Here is a 23,448-nt window from a genome sequence, read left to right as displayed (position 1 = left end):
GGAATTCTTTATCTGTTATTATTATTAATGTAGAGTACGTATTGGCTTAATAACTAAATCTATTAGTCAACTTTCAAATTAAATAATTGTAGTTTGATAAATCTTAACAGGTTCGAATAAGTGATAGGGTAAATCATAAAGTTATTCCCTACCCTCGATTACGGTCCTCACAATAACGAGGTTAAAGCCGAAGTTTTAAACGCGAAAACGTGTACCTCGGACGTTCGGCGCCGCTTTCCTGTAAGCCTAGAAGTTTGGCAATGGCGTTTGGAAAGTCGGTGGAATCATGCTCGACATTCCAAACGCCATTGTCAAACTTCTAGGCTTACAGGAAAGCGGCGCCAAACGTCCGACGTACACGTTTTCGCGTTTAAAACTTCGGCCTCAACCTCGCTAAAAAAAAAAAAAAAAAAAAAAATTATTAATATGCAGTTTTAGTAATAAAGAATCAGTGTATTATCTACTGTTATTGCTCAAAATTAAGTTAGTTGTTACTTCAGAAGTTATGGTATAGATAAAATTTCAGTAACGTTAATTTAACTGAAGAAAATGCTTTATGCCACAATCAGTCATATAAATTATATGTTAATAAAAAGAATGTGCATTTTTACTTTGTATTACATATGTGAGATCGAGCCCTTGATTTTGTGTAAATTTAAGTAAATTCTTAAGCCTATTTTTCCGTTGCGATCGTATATAAAAAACAATCGCACTGAATATAGATTGAATGACAACCTTTACTATCAACAACCCGGCGAGAAGAATAACATCCGCTTGTGAAATTGAACAACTTGCTGTTAGAGAAGAAAGTCTGATTGACATAGTCCAAATTTTGGACTTTATCAAAGATGATAAAAGTCCAAGAGCAGTCAACTGACAAATGAGTCAATACTAAAAATCGAAACAAGTATGGACATAATAGTTACAATTGGTCAACGTCATAATATCATCAACGGTAACCCTTCGCAGATTCGTAATCCGAACAGTCGATCACGTGACTATTTTCCCAGGCGAATTCGTATACAACAACACGTCGGGGCGTTCGTCACAAGGGAATAACGTCCAAATGAAGTAGTGTTCGTCATCCGCCCCTCTTTGGCCATAATGATGGACTTTCCAAGCCCGCCTCGTAAAAGACGACGCCTCGAATCGCCACACAAAAAAGCAAGACATCAACCTCCAGAGGTATTCTTGATAGAAATTTGTAAGCTCTCTCTCTCCGCGTTTGAGGAATTCTTCATTGTACACTCGTATGCTATCCGTATATTATCGCCATATTTCAGCCATTTAGTTTGTAATCTTAATGTATCTTAGGTTTGGATATATATTAAACTTTTGTTTTGTTTGTTAAACCTGTCTGCCTGCAGACCTAGGAGTCAGATGCAGTTTTTTGCGGGAAATCGAACGTATTTGTAGATCCATCTAAAAATTTTCTAATTAGTTGGAAATGGGGGACATGCACTTTTCTCACTTGTACTCACTTTTTTGCTCATTTCCACGTGCTTAATTAAGATATGGGACCAATCTTCTATATAAATAAAAATGTAAATGTTCGTTTCTTCAAAATCTTAAATCTCCGAAAGTTCTTCACCGATTGCTTTGAAATTTTGACACAACATTGTATTCGACTATCCGCGTGTTTTTATATACCTACTATTACATAGATGTCTAAATTCCCCCGCGGGGAGAGGGACAGGATTAAGACTTACCGTGAAGAACTCTGCTTCTATTATATATTATTGCCTTATTACGACTTACCAGGTGCTATTCCACTGTTTCAAATGCAGTCCTCCCTGTTGTGGCTGGGAAGCTCCCCATCCTACAGTTTTCTCCAATTTAATAGCAAACGTTTCTGTATCTCTAGGGGCAGGGATGTTGATATTAATGGAACCATCTTTAATGCCACCATGTTTGAATTAGACAGGCCTGTATCTACACTCCCACATCCTGCTTTAAGGAAGGGACTCTCTCCTCGCGTTACCTCTACAGAGATTGAAGCTTTTACAGATGGATCCAAATCGACGGATGGCACGGCAAGTGCCTTTGTGATCTTTCAGGCCGGTGAAGACGTCTACAATAATTCCTTTGCTCTACACCCAGAATGCTCTGTCTTCCAAGCTGAGATCTTTGCTGTGCTGATGGCAATCAACTGGTGCAACACTAACTTTGTGAACAAACTGATAAACATCTTCACAGACAGTGCTGCGACTGTTGCTGTTTTGGGGAATAAAGATAACACTCACCCTGTTGCGAACGACATCTTCGCTGCAGCTTCTACGTCTTTTAACAAGTATGCCATCAATTGGATCAAAGGACACAGCGGCATTCCGGGTAATGAACGGGCTGACTTTCTGGCACGAAACGTAACGCCTAATCCTGATACCCCTCCTGCCTACAATCTCATTCCTAAGTCAAGACTTAAATACCTTATCTGGGACAATGCCTTGGAGACCTGGCAACTGGATTGGGACAAGATCCCAGAACAACACATAACAAGACGTTTTATCCCAAAGGTCAAGGAACGTATTCACAGCAAATGGATTCAACCCACACATGATTTAGTCCAATTTTTGACTGAACACGGGCGCTTTCGTGCTTACCTGAAAAGGTTTCACCATTCTAATTCTGACTGCTGTCAGCTCTGTGGGGTGCGGGACGGTGTCATGCACTATTTATACAACTGTCCTATGCTGGATGACATTAGGCATCAGTGCATGCAGCATGCCAATATAAGCAATCTAGACTGGCCAGTAAAGCCTGATTTTTTTCTACAAAACAACAGCAACTTTAACTTGTTAAAGAAATTTGTTGCACTCTACTCCATTAGATGTGGGATCCGTTGACCTGCTCTCTTGTGATCCGATTCACTCTAGCCTTGATGCCAATGTTTTTACATGCCTTGCTCTGCTATTACAGCATTTAGACTTTGATGTACAGTAATTTTATTTTAGTTATAGTGCACTTTTATTTTTTTTAATCATTTATTTAATTTTTATTCTTTTTTATTTTAATTCATTTATGTTATTTATTTTATTTTATTTTATTTCCCTTTTCTCTGCCATTTTATTGTATCCCTTGTATGACTAACGGCATGTATCTACTATGTACTTTTTGTATTTCTGCCTGGCTGTGCTCAGCGGTGCCAGAGAATAAAGATTATTTGACTGACTGACTGACTGACTGCTTCTATTATACTATTTTAGATGCGGTTTTTTGCGTTTTAATAGGATACATCAAGAGAATGTACACTAAGAAGGGATTTTTCGAAATTCTCTCCCGTGGGGAAAGGTTAACACTTCCCGCGGGGAAAGTGTTAAGAAATGAAAGTGTTAAGGAACAATGGAAGTGTTATGAGAAAGCGACGTGCAAGATTTACAGGCGCAGATGCAGTTTTTTGCATTTTTGCGGGAAATCGAACGTATTTGTAGATCCATCTAAAAATTTTCTAATTAGTTGGAAATGGGGGACCTATATTCTTGCATTCTATGAAAACGGGTAAGATTGGCTATAATATAATCTTAATCTTCGCTATCGTTAATTTTTTCCTGACCTATGCCGGCTTATCTGCTAGTCAAAAATAATTTTAAAGCCAAACGATCTGCCGAATAATCGGACCAGAATTTCTGGAAGAAAATACTCTGCTCTGAGCGGTACTCAAAACCGCAACTTCCGCTTAGTGTTGTTAATAGTGTTTCTCAAACGGGATCCCGGCTATTTTTTAACCCGGGAATTCTTCTCATCCCGGAAAATCCTGCAAATTTCTTAAAAATTCACTTTTTCTCTATTGACAAGCCTATGTCTTGTTTATAAAATCGTACTGCCGTTTTTGTTACCAGCTTGGAGGTATGAAGGAGTACATGTCAAGAATTGATATTTGGCACAGAGTATTAGGTGCCCAAATCATTTGCGCATTAAAAAAATCCAGACTTGTAGGTTGTTAGGGGACCGAGAACCGAGTCAAAATAAAACACAAAATGGCGACCCTCTTCTACAAACAGGCAAAACAGACACCTCACACCACCGAAGTCAGGTGGGAGAGTACCACCCACAGTCATTCTAAAGCTTAATTCCCACTGAGCGAATAGCGAAAGCGAATGCGAAAAACGAAAAGCGATTTTTATTCGCTTGGCGAAACTAACCTATACAACCAAAAGCGAAAAGTGATTTCGAATTTTAAGGAGCCAATCATTTGCAAGAGAGAGAAAACGTCATTTCGAAAAACAAAATGGCCCGTTCCGACATTGCGTCGTTAACCACGTTTGTTTATTTATTGAGAAAGAATGATACGTCAAAAAGAAAACGATGCTGGGTGAGAGGAATATTAAACATCCGTAATTACAACATTTACTCTATTGCGTAGGAAGTTTCTGTAGCCATCTTGAAAACAACAAGAACCACGTGACAACTAGCGGAAATACGATTATGGCGAAATTTTTTCGCTAGCGAAAAAGCTCGACGGTTCCGAACTTCGAACATTGTTATATAAGAATACAAAATTTAGTGTGACGTTAAAATATTCGGGGTGATAGATGAAAGGTGGCAGAGATTGTCATTGATAAAACGGAGCAGATGACGAAGATGGGATGAAGCTAGAGACGGCGGCACGCCATCTGGTGCACGAAAACAGAAGCTGATCATTCATCATAAACGTCAAGAGTGAAGAGCCAGAGAGCGTAAAAGGGGCTAAAAGTTAGATTCTAATTAACCGACAAATAATTAAGCACATTAAATATTTGTTTAATGAAATTTTTAAATGTTCGTTAAAGCAAATTAATAAACATATAATTGGTTATCCGAAAGGGAAACCCTCGTTGATTTTAATTAAAATCTCCGTTACGCCACTTGCATCCGGAAATTGTCATTTTATTAAATATAATTAAGAAAAAAATTAATCTTATAAACGGTTAAATTGATGATTTTTAATTTGATATTATTTACAAAAATTAGTGAATTACCTTGAAACATTTTTTTCTTCCGTAATTAAAACTTTTTTCCCAACTCTTGCATTAATTGGAGAGGTAAAAATAAGCAAAATAGTTAATTATTTTCTGATTTATTAATTTTTTTTAATTAAATAGTACAAAAAATAACTGGTTATGAAAAATTACATCTTTCCAAACGATTAATTTGTAAATATAACAATATTTTAGGCTTTGAATCACGATAAGGTATAGAATCGCCCCTGAAAGTAAGCTTCGCCCCAATACAAAAAAAGCTCTAGAGTTCAGCATAAATTAAATAACTTGTATATAATTTTGAGATGCAACATTTAATATTTATGTAATTTTCAATAGTATAATTCATCACTATAAGCTAGTAAAATCAGAATTATAATGCAATGAGTGCAGAATGCGTGGAAGATAACAGTAATCCTAATGATAACTTTATGGAAACAGTATTAAATTAACGACTTTAACTAACTTTATAAATGATTTAAAATTATTTTATTCTGTTATAAACTCTATTTTAATCTTATATAAAGCATTAAGAAAGAGTTTTTATCATTACTTACTCTAAGAAATAACAAATTTTATCGTAAATTACAGTTTATTTTCAGTACATTCATAGTTTATTTATAAATTTTTACTTTAGAAAATGAATTGTTTATTTAAATTCATTATATTTTAAAATAATAATTTTAAAAATGTATTTTTATAAAAGAAAATTTCAAGCTTTCATCTCTATCGTTTGATGCTGAAATACGAAAGAATAATGACATTTAGAATGACACGTCAAAGGGCTACAGAGGAAGGAAGAAGAAGAGGAAGAAGAAGAAGAAAAATCCTATTAATGTAATAGTGAATGGTGACTTTCAAAGCTGTTTCTAAGCGAAAATTGCATTCAATGAATCAGTAAAGAACTTAAAAATAAACCTTTTTTTTCCGTTTCACCTCAAACAAAAGCAAATTGAAACGTTGACAGTTAAAGTTTACGATTTTAACTTTCAACTGCTAGCAGTGAAATATTGCTTTTAATTATTAAAATACGGTTAATTATGATATATTTATTAAACATTTACGCAGAAATAAAATTGATAATCATATTTAAGCAGCGCTTATACATAATTCATCAACTGTACATTAACTTAATTAAGTCTGTTTGTATTCTTTGTTATTGTAACAATGAATGATAATAGTTTCTTTAATTCTTTTGTTACAATAAAAATATATTAGTGTTGATTATAACAATAAATTCCGGTTGTTTTGAAGGCGAATCTCGTGTTTTTAGTTATAAAAGGTAAGAAAAAATTCGACTTAATTACTTCCACAGAACGTGCATTAATTTACAATAAATTTGGGATAATAATAGGTTAAGTTGAGCCAAAATAATACGAATTTGTTCAATTTTCCGTCTAAAGATTACAGTTTATAAGCCGGATTTATGATAAATTCGATATAAACGGGTTAATTTTTAATACTGCAGGGTTGCAATTAATTAACTAAATTAACTAAAAAAACAATTGCGTTTAAACTGTTTTCACCGATTTTGTAAAAGAAAAGCGCATGTTTCTAAACTCAGTTTTCGATTTATATTCACTGTTAACTGACCTTTAGGCTACCCTATATAAGTTAGCGTAATTGTTCAAATTATTATAAAACTTATTCAAAAATATTTTTTCTTGGACTTTTAAACACTATATTTACGTATTTTTAAAAACTCTTTTCGCCCTATGGGCAATAAAACGCCCTACTGTGGGCTTGACCGAACCGGCAATGGGTTCGAAAAATATTCCCTACCCATTCAGTCAGGTTTGTTCAGTCAGGCCCACAATGAGAGCAGCGGGCGGTAAGGTACGAGACTCAAATTATCAGGAATTTGATCACCCACGAAACATTCCTGGATGTTGCTGGCTCCGATTCAATCCCGGCTGCCCCAGGGCGGTAGGCTGACGCCTTAACAGCATCACCATCCAGTCGTATATATTCATATATAAGTTTTTTTTTAATTTGATAAATATTTTATATTTATTTTTATGTAGAAAATGAAGTTGATGAAAAAGATTTTTCTTCTGTTAATTTTTTTCTCATTCTGTGCTGTGGCATTGAGTTTCTTTTCAAGAGATGCCCCAGGTGATTTATATATATATATATTTATTTATATATTATTTTTTTCAAACGATTATTGATACAAACAAATTCATAAACATTAATTATAATAATGACAATTACATTATTATTATTATATAGGCAAGAAAACAGAAAAACGACGATCTTACTTCTCGTGCAAAAGTCAAAAGCTGCCATGCGATGATTTTAATGGTTAGACTTTAAATGTTTACTCTTTATATTATCTAAATTAAACATTTGTTTTAAAACATTGTAAATTATTAAATATAAATCTCAAATTATAATAATTAACATTTCTAGATATGTTTGAAAATGTTAAAAGATCCATCCTGAGCTTTCTTACTTGCATGAAGAGTTATTTCCCACCACTCTACATTAAGCTTAGTGAAAACTTGGGCTGTATTTTAGATAATACAAAATATATTTTCTGCACATTTCTCTTCCGTTTGCAAGTATACACATCCATTGCACAAGAATACTTCATCGAATGGATGCACGTAGCTTCGAGTATCATTTGCAAATGGAGTCAAATTACCTGGATTATTATGAAGGAATGGATTTATAAATTATTATGTATTTTGGAAGAAAATATTGCAAAAATGAAGCAAAAATTAAAGCCCGAAGATCTGAAAATTATTCATTCCAAAACAGAAGCAATATAATACTGTAAGAGAGAGTGACTTTTGCGCATTTTGGAAAATACCCGGAATCATTGCATTGGTTACTATTTTAATCGTAAGTAAAATGAAAAAATAAGCAATTACTGTGTTTATCTGTATTAATTTTTTTTGTATTTTGAGTAAATATAATTATCTTTCAGTGCCAAGGGATTGAAATATATTTTGGAATAAACATTATTGAGTTTCTTTTAGAAAGTAATTTTATCAATATTTACTACTTTCATTATTTTTTTCTTGTAGATTTTACTAAAATTAATTTATTTTTATTTATTTTTACAGCTGTACAAGATGCATCCGATATGTGCAATCTATAATGGGCTGAAATATAATTATTTCATGAAAATTTTCATGAGCAGAGATCAAAATCATTTAATTTTTATTATTTTTTTAAAAATTGATTTAAAATTTCACCAAAATTTAAGTTTTATCATTTTGATTCGCTTCATTTAAATAAACGCTAAAATTCAGTAAAATAATTTTTTTCTTGATATTATGTGACTTAAATTGCAAATAAATATAACATACATTTTTACTGAATTCCTCCCCACGGGGGAGAGGGACAGGATTTAGGCTTCACACTTCCATATATTTTTTAAATTTATATTGCTGAATAATTTTTTAATCTGGAAATATTTAAAAAACACCACGTGAAGGGAAGAATTGAGGAGCGCTCCCCAAAAGGGAATCGGTTCACTCCATTGGAGTACAAACTCGCCTACAACTCGCCATCTGCTGAGCGATAATGCGGAGTTTTAAAATAATTTTGTAGGAAAATCGGAAATATTATTCAAATTAATTTTTATTCTAATATATTTAATATAAAAATAAATATTAAAACAACAAAAATAAAAGAAATTTCTATTTTTAAGTTTTTAATATTTTCAGATTAATTTTTGATTTACGTTACCGATTGTAGCGCCAAAACGGTTTAAAATATTATTTTTTAATTTTTTAATCAAATTTTCATACGTAAATATTTTAAACTAGCAGGTAGGCCCGGCGTTGCTCGGGCAAAAGTAACGATAGCGAAGATTATTACGTTATAGTCACAAAAGAAAAAGAGTAATTTCATCAACAAACTAAATATTTCTAAAGAAAGGTCGAATTTGAAAATCGAATGTTTTAATATTGTTCGATTTTCACGACGTGTTCTGATTTTATCGTTCGATTTTCATCGAATGTTCTAAAGAAGAAAAGTCGAGAAAAACCGAACTAATGTGTTTAAATTTGAAAATCGAATGTGTTCTAACATATTACTCTTTTTCTTTTTTTCCCAGAGCTCGTAAATCTTGCACGTCGCTTTCTCTTGTTCTCCATTGTTACTTAAAACTTCCATTGTTGATGGAAGTGTTAAGCCTTAATCCTGTCCCTCTCCCCGTGGGAAGGAATTTCGAAAAATCCCTTCTTAGTGTGCGTTCTCGTGACGTACCCTAACTGTGTACCAAATTTCAACTTTCAACTCCTAACCGTTTGGGCTCTGCGCTGATGATGATGATAATGATTATTATTATTATGATTATCATTATCATCATCATCATCAACTCGTCTCGATTATATATATAGATACAAATTGACCAAATTTAAAAATGTATATGATTTTTTTTTTTAGCGATTGCATACAGAGAAATTAAAAATTATCTTTGAAGTCAGCCCTACCGCTCTGGGTACTCGAAACATCTCCAGAGACTTTTTGTGGATAATCTGTCTCGGATATGTCGGGTCCCGTCACTCATTACTCTGCAGCTTCTATTGTGGGCCTTTCAAACGTATAACGGGCATGGAAAAAAGACCTTCTTAGTGCCCACAAGGCGGAGAAAGTACTTTAAAAAATACTATCAAGCAGGAAATGTGAAATCCGAATGGCCGAAGCTTTAATCTGACTCCGGAGGTTTCGAGTTTGAATTCTGGTCAAAAATTTTTATGATTGATTTGCTGTGAATTTGAAAGTCTTTGTTCTTAATCATTCGACTTTTTCTGTGGTTCCGACCAAATTAATGAGCACACAGAAAAGACCCTTTAAGTGTCTAAAAAACGAAAAGAGTTGTAAAAATACATAGAAATCTTCTATTTTATAAGATATTTTGCCTAAATTAAGTTTTTTATAATTATTTAATTATAGAAACAACGTTTTATATACCATATTTAAGTTAAATATGTCTAGTTTATATATTAAAGTTAAAAAAAATTACATCATACCATTATATCAAGGCGATCTTGACTATGTTCAACCTTCTGTTTAATGTAAAGAAAGGCTCTTTTAATGCTCACAGAGGAAAAGAATTATAAAAAAGCAAGAAATTCTACTGTATGTCAAACATAGACAACCGGATGGCCGAAGAGATTATGTATCAACTAACCGCTCTGGAGAACCCGAGATCAAATTCGGGCACTCAAAAACTGCATAAATTTCTAGAGTAATCTATACCGCTCTCCATCAGCCGTCAATTGTGGGCATGGCCAAACCCATGATCGGTATGATTAAAGGTTGTGATGACCATAGAGCGCGAAGTCAACAATTAAAAGAATAAAAGATTTTCAAACACATTTTGTAACAAATTTACTCAGAGATAAAGAGGGAGGGAAAACGTGTTAAGTTATATTTACTCGAAGCAGTTTTCTTCCATCCTAGATTAACGAATTATCTTGTAATCCTTCTCCATTCTCTGAAGCGATTGATTTATCTGACGTGAAAAACCATCTAAATTTCTTTTCCAGTAGTTTCTTTTCCCCTTTCTTTGCTAGAATTTTACGTCTAAGCTGTTATTTATTTCAGTTTTTTTGAATATTTCTTTCGAAAAATTCGTTAGAATTTACATTCATAAATAACTGTATTTAATAAAATAATTGATTTTAACATTCTACTGCTGTTTGATGACAAGATAAATCATTTAGTATCATTTCGTAACCGCAAACTGCTTCCACTTTAGATTAGTTTGGTGAATTGAAATCATAAACCTGAAAATTTTAACATTATAAATTTTAAACGTTTCTCGTCATAGCTATAGGAATGTAAATATGGTAAACTTAATAGATTGTCTGACATTTGATTTTTAAAGACCAGGACCAGGTATCCAAGGAAATTTTTCAAAATTTACAACCTTTCAGTTACTCTTGTTGAACTGGAAAAATTTCTGTCTTTATTACATATAACATTACCAAGAAATCAGTCTCCATTGTTCTCGGCTAGAGAATGGGTCAGTTTAAGTAAAATTCTTACTCTTGCAGAAGGGTTTTATATCCCTAATTCCCCAATCTCTAAATTATTTAACTACTACTTAATTTTAAGTAGAAATAAGTTGAAACCGTTTACTTTGTACTTGAATATTTGTAGTCTTGGGAAAGAAGTGGAAAAACAAATTTTTAATGACAACGGATGCATAAATCGTAAATTTATACCTAAGAAATCGTAAGGGATTAGAACTTTTGCTAATAAAGAATCTTTCTTCTTTCTTTCTTCAAGTGTCTTCTCCTGTCAGGAGGTTGACAACCATTTCACACCACCATGATCTATCTTGTGCTTCTCTTGAGCACTCTTCATACGTTAAGTATTTCCACTTCTGATGTTGTTGAACCAGTTCATTCTTGGCCTACCCCTACCTCTTTGCCCTTCAATCATTTCCCTCTATTTACTAATCATTGCAGTAAATAAAGAATAAACAACAGATATTCTTTTCATTTTGTGCTTATTTATTTTAATTTAGTGTAAGCCACGTGTTAATTAGGTTTGAATTGTTACAAAACTTTTAGGGGCTATCCATAAATGACGTTCACACTGGGAGGACGGGAGGGGTTGAACTTCAATGAACGTCCGTTTTATTTCATTAATTTTATACAGTTTATGCATTTTATTATTCATAAAGTGATAAAGGTTCTGAGGGAGGTTGAGTTTTGTTGGACATCCTAAGAAGAGAGGGGTTACGGAAACTTCGACAAACTGGGACAATGGGGGAAGATTTCAAGAAAAATACAGACGTAATTTATGGACAGCCCCTTACATATTCGAAATATATACATATAGTTTATGTAAGCAAAGAATTATTACTATTATAGATACGTTCAAGTATGTCAAATAGGAAAACAAAACGTCAGTCTGGTGCGTTTTATCGCAAGCGGAAGAATGAACATAATAAGGAATACAGAAAACTGCAAGGATCTATACTGATATTCGTAAAGTTAAACGACGCTGATCCGCAGCATCAACAGCCCACTTAAGAATTCATTTCAGATATTCTATTCTATTGAATATCGTGTGATTCCTCTTCGACTGGTATAATAAGTCTAGTTTAAAACGCGGATAACAATATACCGACAATAAGGGTGCGACTATGCAGACGCGAATTTAGAGCGAGCGAGAGGTTGCGAGCGATTTAGTTTTCGCAAAGGAAAACCATGCACAAGCGAGAAGCGAGAAATAACGAAATAACGCTGGCGAGAGTGAATTTCTGGTTCTCGCACATAACTGACAGGTTTTGATATTTATTGCGTCTCGCGTCTTCTCGCCACATATTCTCGCTCGCTCGCGTCTGCGTAGTCGCACCCTAAAACTATTTAGTTACTAGACAATACATCTTTATATTTCATCTAAAAATGATAAAAATATTAGGAATAAAAAATCTAACCATGGATTAGCCCTATGAATATTGTAATTAATATCTTAGTTTGGTAAGATACAGCTTCACTCACGGAACAATGCATAACTAAATTTCATATTGGTAACCGAAAAAGTTACAATTTTGGCTAGGAAAAAGTAGCAGGATAAAACTCACATTTTTATTTAAATATCGCAAACAAGCAAAGTAATTAAAAACTATTCTCAAACATGTATTAATTAAGTGGCAAACAATTCACAACTTACGCGTAAGAAGTTACATGTTGCTGTGCTTGTTATAACCCTACCGCCAAGCCAAGAAAGCGAAATCAACCCGATACCTTTCCTATTAGCTCAAAATCCGTCTATGATATTTTTTTACTTCAAAGGATGACAATGACGAAGAGAAATGACTTGTCACCACATAATTATTTTTAAAAGAGTGACTTAAAAAACATGTTACTTTTTAAAGTTTAGTTGTTTAAAATGTGCAATATATGTATAGACTAAATACATTACAGTAGACTAAGAAGAAAATGAACAGCTACAAGATAAAAACAGTTTAAGTTTTATTTACGTTTTTCTATAATATTTATAATTATCTGAAATGAATTCTTAAGTGGGCTGTTGATGCTGCGGATCAGCGTCGTTTAACTTTACGAATATCAGTATAGATCCTCGTAGCTTTCTGTTTTCCTTATTATGTTCATTCTTCTGCTTGCGATAAAACGCACCAGACTGACGTTTTGTTTTCCTATTTGACATACTTGAACGTATCTATAATAGTAATAATTCTTTGCTTACATAAACTATATGTATATATTTCGAATATGTAAGGGGCTGTCCATAAATTACGTCTGTATTTTTCTTGAAATCTTCCCCCATTGTCCCAGTTTGTCGAACTTTCCGTAAAGCTTAGTTCACACTGAGCGAATGGCGAAAGCGAATGCGAATTCTTATTCGCTTGGCGAAATTGACCTATACAACCAAAAGCGAAAAGCGATTGCAAATTTTAAGGAACCAATCATTTGCGAGAGAAAACGTCATTTCGAAAAACAAAATGGTCGCTTCCGACATTCCGTCGTTAACCACGTTTGTTTATTTATTGAGAAAGAATTATACGTCAAAAAGAAAACGATGCTGGGTGAGAGGAATATTAAACATCCGTAATTACAACATTTACTCTATTGCGTAGGAAGTTTCTGTAGCCATCTTGAAAACAAGATCCACGTGACAACTAGCGGGAATACGATTGGTGGCGAAATTTTTTCGCTAGCGAAAAAGCTCGACGGTTCCGAACTTCGAAGCGATTTGCGAAATGGTAAAATTCGCCGGAAACGACGTCATGTCTGACGTGTTATTCGCTCTGTTTTTCGCTTTCACCAGCGAATCGCGTTCAGTGTGAACTAAGCTTAAGAAGTCAACTCTGACCTTAGGACTGAACACGTAGTATCTTCTATGTTAAATAAAATTTGTAATCTAATTTTGTAAATTTGGGAGTGCTTCAAACATGGCGTTAAAACGATTTTATGTCGTTACAAGTGCGTGTTTGTTTTTATTTAAATATTATCTGGTATAGTAAAATCGTGGGATCGATAAAAATTTGACGTGTAGGGCAGAGGGCGCCACCGCATGACCTTCGCCCTTTGACCTCACTTTGCTCCTAAACTCTAACGAGGAGAGACATCTTTTTACTTCATTTAGTTAACCTTTCGATTCGAAAGCCATGCCGATCTTGGATTTATATTATATCTCGACACTATTTTAAATATCGCGTAGCCGATACAAATTAAGTAAATTATCAGTTTCTCAGTTAATTTTTACCGGCAGAACAAAAGACGCAGAACACGTGGTCGAGGTCGACGTGGACATCACGGACAAGGAAGGACGTGCACGTACAGATTTTAGCCACGCCACTAAAGACGTTATATTAGGGTTGTCGTTACATCCAACGACGTTATAATCGGGTTAAACTGTATATTGTTTGTGCAAAATAAAAAAATAATTTCGGAGATACAATAGCCACGATTATTTTTTTTCAAAAACGGAAAATTTTCGTTATGCATCGACAAAAATGTAACCCTGGCCGTCACGCAACAAAAGAGATTTCGATATTGGATAGGTTAATTTCACCGAAAATGCATCGTGGACGACCTCGTGGTCGTGGCCCAAGGTCCTAGAATATATTCTAGGACCTTGGTCGTGGCCGGCGAAGTTTGAACGATCTCCACTGTTGCCAAGTTCCAGATGCTTACGCTCCCTAGCCCTTTCCATGCGGTTATACGCCTTTAGGCGTATGTCACGTGACTTGCCGTTAATTCGTGATGCGGCATACGCCTTTCGGCGTAATTAATCAAAAAATTCGATTATTTTGCGTTATATTCGATTTTCCAGCGATCTTAGCTTTGATTCGCTATTCTGTAGGTCGATTGACTTTGTTTAAGCCAATAAACGTTTTGTTACCACCCCTGGGCCATAAATATTTTGGTAAATACATCCCCTACTATTCTACAGTAAATCTTCGCAGTTAACTACACAGTTGGCTGAAAACAATCAAAGGGAAACTCCTTCTACAGTTTTATTGAGTCTCTTCTGTCTTTGTTGACGTTACTTTAACTAATCACAGACTTATGAAACGAAAAAATTGCCGCGAAAAGCCCCGCCTCCAACCTTCGAAGTAAAATGTAAACAATCACTGTAAATTTGCTTTTTAAATCGATTTTTAATTCTAATTAACTGATTTAATGCACTTAGACATTAAATTAGCTAATTCGACAATATTTAGGCGAGTAAATATGTTTTTAAAACTATCTTCACGATAACAATCGACTACTCTCCCAGCTAAGTAATTAGAGACATAGTGTGAATAATGGCAATAACTTCTCCCCCGCTCTAGGTAGAAAGCTGCGGTTTGTTTTGTTTAATAGAGGACAGATGTTTCTATCTAACAGATGTACAAAGTTCAGCGATTCTCTGTAAATTAATTTTTTTTTTTTTTGTTCGTAACCTTCAAATTTGTTCGTAAACTTCATATTATTTTAAATATGTATAAAACTAAAAATTATACAATCGTAAACTGTAATATGTTCTTAATCAAACGCAAAAAACAGATTAAACATAACGCGATTTTAAAGCGAAATATCGCGATTTAAAAATCATCCAAAAACTGCAAAAAATGCGCCGCATGACGAATTCCACTCAATTATTTGCTGTAGATCGCCCGCATGGAAAGGGCTAGATCTGGTGGAAAAACTCCCTAAATAACCCTTAAAAATATTTTTCCACCCTAAAAAACCCTTATGTTTTTGAAGTTATACTTTAAAAAATCTTTTATTATTATTTTATGAATTACAAAACTTAAAATATTAAAAGAAAGCCATTCATTATGAAAATTAAATATCTTGAAAAACATTAATGACATCATTTAATTCTTCTGATATATTTGTAAATTGAGAATTAATGTGGTCATACATTTTTTGATTAAATTTTTCTATCATTATTGGTAATGGTTGAAAATTGGCACAAGTTATTTTATTTCTTAAAAAGTAATACCTGGTTGCTAAAACACCTTGTGCCATATTTAAATACAATCTGTTTCTTAATTTTGATTTTATAATTGAATGGATTAAAAAAGCCTTCTCAACAGTTCCATTAGAAGTTGGACGGCACAAACATTTCAATGCTAAGTGAGCAATATTTCTAAATCTTCAGTTTCCAGATGAATCACTGTCTTCAAAAACTTCAATCTAAAAATAAGTTGTTTTGTCACAATTATTCCATACTTTATTTTGAATATTTTGCCATTCAGACTCTGTTTCAGTCAAATAAAAAGGTGGTAATAATTGTGCAATTGGAAGAATTGATGGTTTTTGTTATGATGTTGCAACTGATGGATGCGGTTGACTCAATTGTTCTAGGGTTATAAGATTTTCTGGTAAACGTTGTTGAATTTGTGTACACAACTCTCTAATAAAGGCATTGGTATTTAACATCACTATACTCAGGTTCAGAAACATTTGAACTAGAAATATTAAATTCATATCCCCAGTCAACACTATTGACATGAACTAGGTGATTTTGAAAGTTTAACTTTATGAGATCGTCATCTCTTACTTTTTCAAAAATAGTTGGTACAATAATTTTTTCGTAATATTGATCTATAAAGTAAGAATAAATCTAGATATAATTTAAATGGATCAGCATGATCACTTTGAAATAACTTATTTGCATCACAGACTTGTTTTAAAACGTTTTTTAAAAATATCATGAACAGTCTGTAAGCATTAACTTTCGTAATAATATACAGCTGCTCTGTAGAAAAACATCTATCTTGTTCCTTTGCTAATCTAAACAATAAAAGTAATTCCTCCCACTGATCTACAATGGTCTTGATAGCTCCGTAGCGAGCAAGCCACCTTGTTCCACTGAGTTCAGATATTTTCTTAGGTTTTGAATTTTCATTCATGGCAACACACAGACTTTCATATCGCATTTTCCGTGTTGAACTATAGGAAAACCAATTGTGAGCCTCTCGGACAAGATATTCCAACTGTCTTTGTAGGGTTTGACATGCTTTTTTCTGCACATAGATGAAGTGAATGACAAACGCATCTTACTACAACCAAGCTTGGAACATCATTTCTCAACAATGTAGAAAATGACTGATGTCTTCCAATCGTGACACTAGCATTGTCAACTCCTATTCCAATTAGGTTACGTAGATTTAAGCCATCTTGCAACAACTGATTTCTAAATGAATTATAGATAAAATCTGCATCACAATTTTCCAATTGAATGAAGCGAAAAACGATTGTGGTGATTTTTTTCTTTATTCTGGAGAAATATTTCACCATGATGCACGAAATTTTGGTTGTAGAAATGTCAGTTGATTCATCTATTATTACAGAAAACGGACTGTTATCCATGTCCCGAATCGATTCCTCTATGACTGATGGTCCAATAACATTTTCTAACAGCATCGAACATTTAGTGCGGTGAAGTTTCAATTCTCCAAAATTTTAGACTTCGCATCAATTTTAGGTAGTAGTTCTATCAGATAATTTACAGTGTTAATACTGATATGCTCAGCAGCGAAGGCACTCGAATTAATTCTGTAATTTTTGTTTCTGGCTCAAATGGCAATTTTTTACTTGATTTGGCACTTTTTTCTAATGCAATTTTTTTTCCGTGCTTTCTTGTTTTGGCATGTGCAAGCAAACCTTTTTTGTGTGCAGTTAAAGTTATATTACAATAACGACGATAAGCATTCAGTGGGTCACTTGTTGGATCAGGAGAAAACCAAGCTAAATATGAAAATTTTCAAATTAGTGTGGGTACCGAGGCGGGTCGACGAGGTCAGACCTCTGTTTAATTTCGGCAACAAGTCAGAGGGACTTGCCCACGTGTCAGAGATGGCTTATTTATCGGTAGGGATCCCGTAGGGACGGGACTGCTTTTTATCTGGTCGAGTGTAGGAGGGAAAGTGGAGTCGTGGTAAGACGATAAGCGAATATTCGAGCAAACAAGACACCATTTAACAGGTTAACAACGATTTAATGGAAAACACAGTATACGTTACAAAAATCTGACATAAAAAGGGGTGACATATATATATATATATAGCTCTATATAGCCCTATCACGCGACGGGAGAGAGAGAGAGTTCACATAAATGGGTTCCATACCTCTGGGACAATTAGTAATTCTCAAATGCTGTTCGTCACGATGATCGAATATTCCTTTCTAGGGCAGGTTCGATGTCACTTACGGCACAATAGTCAATATGTTCTCGCGACTCGATGTTAATCGATGAAAGACTCTCCACCCAGAGGGAGGAAGGGAGTCTCTTATATATCTTTTTCTGCTGGGAATTTTTGTCACGTGCAGGTGCTTAGGCCATAGGTGTGCCCGGGATTGACAACAATACGGCGAATTCGGACGCTAACTATAAACTTAAGTTGCAAGATGATCTGTACGCAGCATAAGAACAATGGATAGTTGACAGTTATACGGCCGGGGACGCATATTTTCTCGTCCGGGACCGTTTTTAGGCAGGATGTTTACATCCAAGTCAGTTTTTAGACGAGATGTTTATAACAAGAGAATTTTTCGATTCGACATAGGGATTCATTTTATTATAATTCGTATTATATTCGGATTATAACCGGATAGAGGAAAGGGGTAATTATTAATTCGAATATAATATATTACAACGTTCGTTCCAGGGGATTTCCAGATCTCACATTCGTACAAAGAAGTATAAAATATAAATAACTGATACTTGTCTTTTAATTCTTCCAATTTCTTCCACGTTTTGCAATATGACTGTGTATTTCTTTTTGGTCGCCATAATGGTATTGAATAATAGGAAAATTGTTTCTAACCAAACCAAACCAAAACATAAATTATCCTACAAAAAGTTTCAATTTATATTCATTCTTTCAATTAGTTATTTGCATAACTATAAAATTTGTTTTATTACTTACATTTAAATATTTCTTGTAGTTTTAACAATTTAACATCAAAGATCAAACTCACAAAAGCTTGTAAAATCACACGTGTTATTGCTGGGTGCTGGCATAGACTAATTATCTAGCTTTCACAGGTAATTAATCTATAGTGCTGGTTAAGCCCATTTCAAGTAGACAACGCCAGCAGTGATAAATTTAAGAAATTCTTAAGGTAAATGCAAAATTTTAAGTTTTAAATGTAATCCCTAAAAATTCTCTATAGAAAAAAAATCATCCTAAATTTTTTCCTAAAAAATTTTCTCCCTAAATTCCCCCTAGACTCAAAAGTAATCCCTAAATCTAGGGTAAAAAATCCTAACTTGACAACACTGACGATCGCGCTCAAAACCAGCGATACCAATGATGATTCGAGAATGAGAACGAGACCCGCCGTGAGCGTCGAAGTGATCCCGGTTAGTAGTGAGCAAGGGCGTCGCCAGCCAATGGGCCAGGGGGGGCAAGATGATATAAATTGATAGAGGATATGAATTGTATGTAGGTAAAATAAAAACGATTCATAAATTTTAAGAAGCTTAAGAAGATTATTTTAATTAAAACATAATCTTCTTGGGTTTTTCTCGCGGGAATTATAAATCGGGCAATAAATGACAGCATTTAAATAATTTTTTTCGCATGTCTAGGGAGGGCAACTGCCCCTCTGCCCCCCTCTGGCGACGCCCTTGTAGTGAGTCTCCGAGACATAGTCTTGTCCCAAATACGGCCTTGCCGTTTTACTTGCTAATGACTAGATATGTATTTAAGATAGCATATTTTCCCAAATGAGAAGCATAAAGAAAGCTGATTTTTGTATTAATGTTTTGAAAGTAAGCCTTTGCTATCTGTTTATTAATGTCTTACTGGCCATCCTTCCATCCAGCGACATAGCGAATACCTCTGAATCTGAACACTTGCAGTTGGTTGAAGGTTCACAGTTTACCAATGGACTGGTCACGTGGAGATTTTCATATTTTCTTCACGCTTCTAACACCTAAATAGGCCAATTTCTCATAGAAAGTTCACTTTGAGGCATTCTCCATTTTGGAAATTGCTCAAATATCTAGTCAAACTTTATTCGCAGCTAGGGACACAGTACATTGGGGTACTTGAAGGAAGAGGGCTTCTTTTCGTCTTGTTTGGAACCCCTTGACAATCAGGGGTTCGAAACCACAAAAATCTAGCTATTTTGAAAATATCTATCTTGTATATTTTGCTTTTGCTTCTGAATTTACGAAGGGAGTACAAAATTCGAACAACATTACTAAAAAGCTAACATTATCGTATTATTTATTATCTAATTGCAATTATGTATAACATAAATTAGTAAGATTACATTAACATATTTAGCGAACTTAAACTATTATTGTATAAAGAAGTCATATTAAAGTCAATTGTCATAAATATCTTAAATGTTCAGTAAATTCACATAATACAAACAAATGATTCTTAACAATTTCAAAGTATTTATAAAGGACGATTGGAGTAAGCTGATATGTTAATTCTACGACTATTTCATACAATAGTATATGTATTAAGTTTTAATTGCATTATTAAAGATTTAATCTCATACTTTAAATTTGATAACAGGTAATATCGAGGGGTATATAGGGCAGATAAAAAGTTTTATAAAAACTTTACTTTTGCACTATATAGAGAATATCTTCAGCCCAATATTTATCTCTCAGTGAATGGAAAAGTTCAACTAAAACACTCTAATTCACCAACAAAAGACGAACCCCAAATGGAAAACATAAAACCTAGGCTTCAGCGCATCAAAGAATCAAACAATTGAAAATATGACTCGATAGAAGACCGCTTCATTCTAACCATGAACTTTATTAAATTAGCAAGTTTAAGTTTATATTTCTAAAACAATTTATTTAAGTAAAAAGAAAACGAGCCCTGTGGAGTAAAAAAAGATACCCAAATATTTATAAGACAACACAATTTCCAACTCGGAATTAGATACCGGTAAATAAAATTTATCAGGTTTTTCCTCTCCGAAAACTCATTACTTTAGATTTATCTTCATTAATTTCAAGTTTATTAATCCTGCAATAATCCTGTAAAAGATTGTTTCCTCTGAAGGCCAATAGGAAAAATACGAAAATGCAGTTCAATCCTACCTGTCTTGATATAGATATTCCCATAGCATTATGACTGTGAAAAATATCCGGGAGATCGTTAACAAATAAGTTAAACAAAATAGGACTAAGTGGATCGCCCTGTACAAGACCTTCATTAGCAATTACCGACTCCGAGATACAACGATTAACTTCAATTTGAAAAACGGTACCGGAAAACAATTGTCTTATAAGATTAATAAAAGATGAAGAAACACCTATCTGAGAAAGTTTCGACCATAAAATAACGTGATCAATTGTATCAAATGCCCTTGGCAGATCAATGAATACACCATATAATTCATTACGTTTCAAAGTCAAAAATAGTTGCAGAATTCCAAGAAAAAGCAATAAATTGTAACTGTTAGCGGCCGGATGAGATGAAAATTTAAAGTAAATACAACAAAATATATATGACTTATTTAGAATATCGCTTAAATTTCACATATTCTGTAAAGAAAAATTTTCCCAAGACTTAATAAAAAAATGGAAGGCTGTGATCGCATCTTTTCCCGGATATACTTCCTTTGTAAAGGTGACATAACTTCCAAATGTATGTGTCACCTTCATCCTAAAGTCATCCGTTTGTCTAAAAACTGAACATTGCCAAAAAAAAGGGCATCGAAATCAAGGGGGGAACCCCCGAAATAAAAACACGAATATCGAAACCAACGAGAGTTCGCCTATTCATATATCTTTGTGCAAGTGTATTCCCGCCGTGCTCAACCGCCGTCTTCGCCATAATTGTCTATTCCTACCGGACATTCGACCCTATCCTGGAGTAGTACCCAATCCAGCAGAACCTTCTCCACTCCTTCGTCAAGACGACCTCGAAAATCAACGCACTAATCAAGGAATTTCGCATCGTGCGTAATCATGTAAGCTCTCTTTCTTCGGCTAGGAATGCGTTAACTTAAGTACTCAATCATGTTACGCTATATAACTTTGTCCAATATAAGCCGCTCTTTGGAGCTAAAGAGAACTGTCTGTTGTTCTATGTATACGTGTGATTAATTTATATAAATAAACGGATATTTTTCCTTTATAAATAAGTTGAAGTGTGCACTTTTTTCGGCCGCGTTGTCTCTTAGACTGTAACCATCCGGACTCCTGCAGCCGATTGCAGAGACAACGTTGAGGACGACAGTGGTTTACAGATCGGGTAGATCGCGGTCCAGAAAAATTTCATTGCAGAGACGGCATTTCTCGCTTGCCACAATGGGTGCGTTCTTTAATAGCGGTCGTCCGCGTCGCCGCTACTACGGGAGTGCGCTGCTGTTTGTAGGCATTTAGGAACGACGGTGAAAGAAAGAAAGATGGCGGCGCTCTCACTATCGATAGTATGGTGATGGATGAATCTATAATTCTAAAATATGAGCTTTTAAAGGCAAAAGAACGGTCCCAGTTGTAAAATTTAACCATAAAATGGACTATTTGTTGACAGAGCATTCAAAATAGCCACGAAAAAAATTATAATGCCGGCTACCATTCGAAAAAAATTCGAAAAGACACTTACATCACCGCGTGCACTAACTTGCGCTTTCACAACTTCTAAATTTTCATTCATAAAACCACATAATGGACCCCGAAACGAAACTATCTGAGCCATGGAGGACGCCATTTTGCTTTCGACCTAAACTACTGCTACAAACGGCCGTTTTTGCCGTTCGACGGCGCGCACTCCCACCGGAATTTAAGGAACGCGTTCGATAGGAGTTTTTAAACGGATGTCGCTCGCGCGGAGTTACGCGGAGGAATAAAAGAACGCACCCAATGTAGACAGAGATTAGAAGCAAGTTATTTGACCTACTTTCTAGACTCACTCGATAGCAGGTTTAGAGGGCTTTTTGTAGTTTTGTTGGTGGAAAAGCTTAGATAAAAATGGATATCGTTCCTTTGATAAATGTTGTAAACGGTACGAATCGACAAAATTATTTATTAATTAATTGCTTGGAACAAAAATAACAAAATTAAATACTTTAAATTTGTTTTAAATGTTTAATTTCGATATTCAAACGGGAGAAGACTTAAAACTACAATTAATTTAAATTAGATGCATTTATTTACAATTCGAGTATCGTGTCGATTATAAAACGTTAATGCATTTCGGGGTCATTGTAGTTACAGAACGTTCTGTTAAACAAACGAGACAATTTTAATAATTACCGAAATCTTTTTATAGAAATAAAAATAATATATAATAGTAATAATAAAATATTTAAAATTATTTATTTCTACAGTTACGAGGGGTGACAGTAATACGATGTCGAAATAATTCGTTAAAAATCTATTCTGAAGACGAATTTCGAATTCGCTATAAATGTTTTAAATATGGATTTGTTCGTATTTTAAACCGTATTGGCGACGAAATTAAATATCGAAATGGAAAATGGTCGTCATTAACTGCCGAACAATGGTTGTTGACGGCCTTAAGATTTTATTTCCGGAAGCTTTCGGAATACAGCTGGCGACCTTTTCTGACGTC

At 34.2% G+C, this 23,448-nt stretch overlaps 1 protein-coding gene across 1 annotated transcript; it reads left to right on the top strand.

The window, feature by feature from the left end:
* Positions 1 to 1,907: 1,907 nt before the first annotated feature.
* On the top strand, positions 1,908 to 2,843 carry LOC136988520 (uncharacterized). The gene has a single exon (XM_067286392.1). The coding sequence runs from the start codon at positions 1,908 to 1,910 to the stop codon at positions 2,841 to 2,843; it is 936 nt and encodes a 311-aa protein (XP_067142493.1).
* The last annotated feature ends 20,605 nt before the right edge of the window (positions 2,844 to 23,448 follow it).

Source organism: Centruroides vittatus, unplaced genomic scaffold (genome assembly GCF_030686945.1).
Source record: "Centruroides vittatus isolate TY-2023 unplaced genomic scaffold, ASM3068694v2 scaffold_3315, whole genome shotgun sequence".
Taxonomy (NCBI): Eukaryota; Metazoa; Arthropoda; class Arachnida; order Scorpiones; family Buthidae; genus Centruroides; species Centruroides vittatus.
This window is presented reverse-complemented; position numbering and strand designations above follow the sequence as displayed.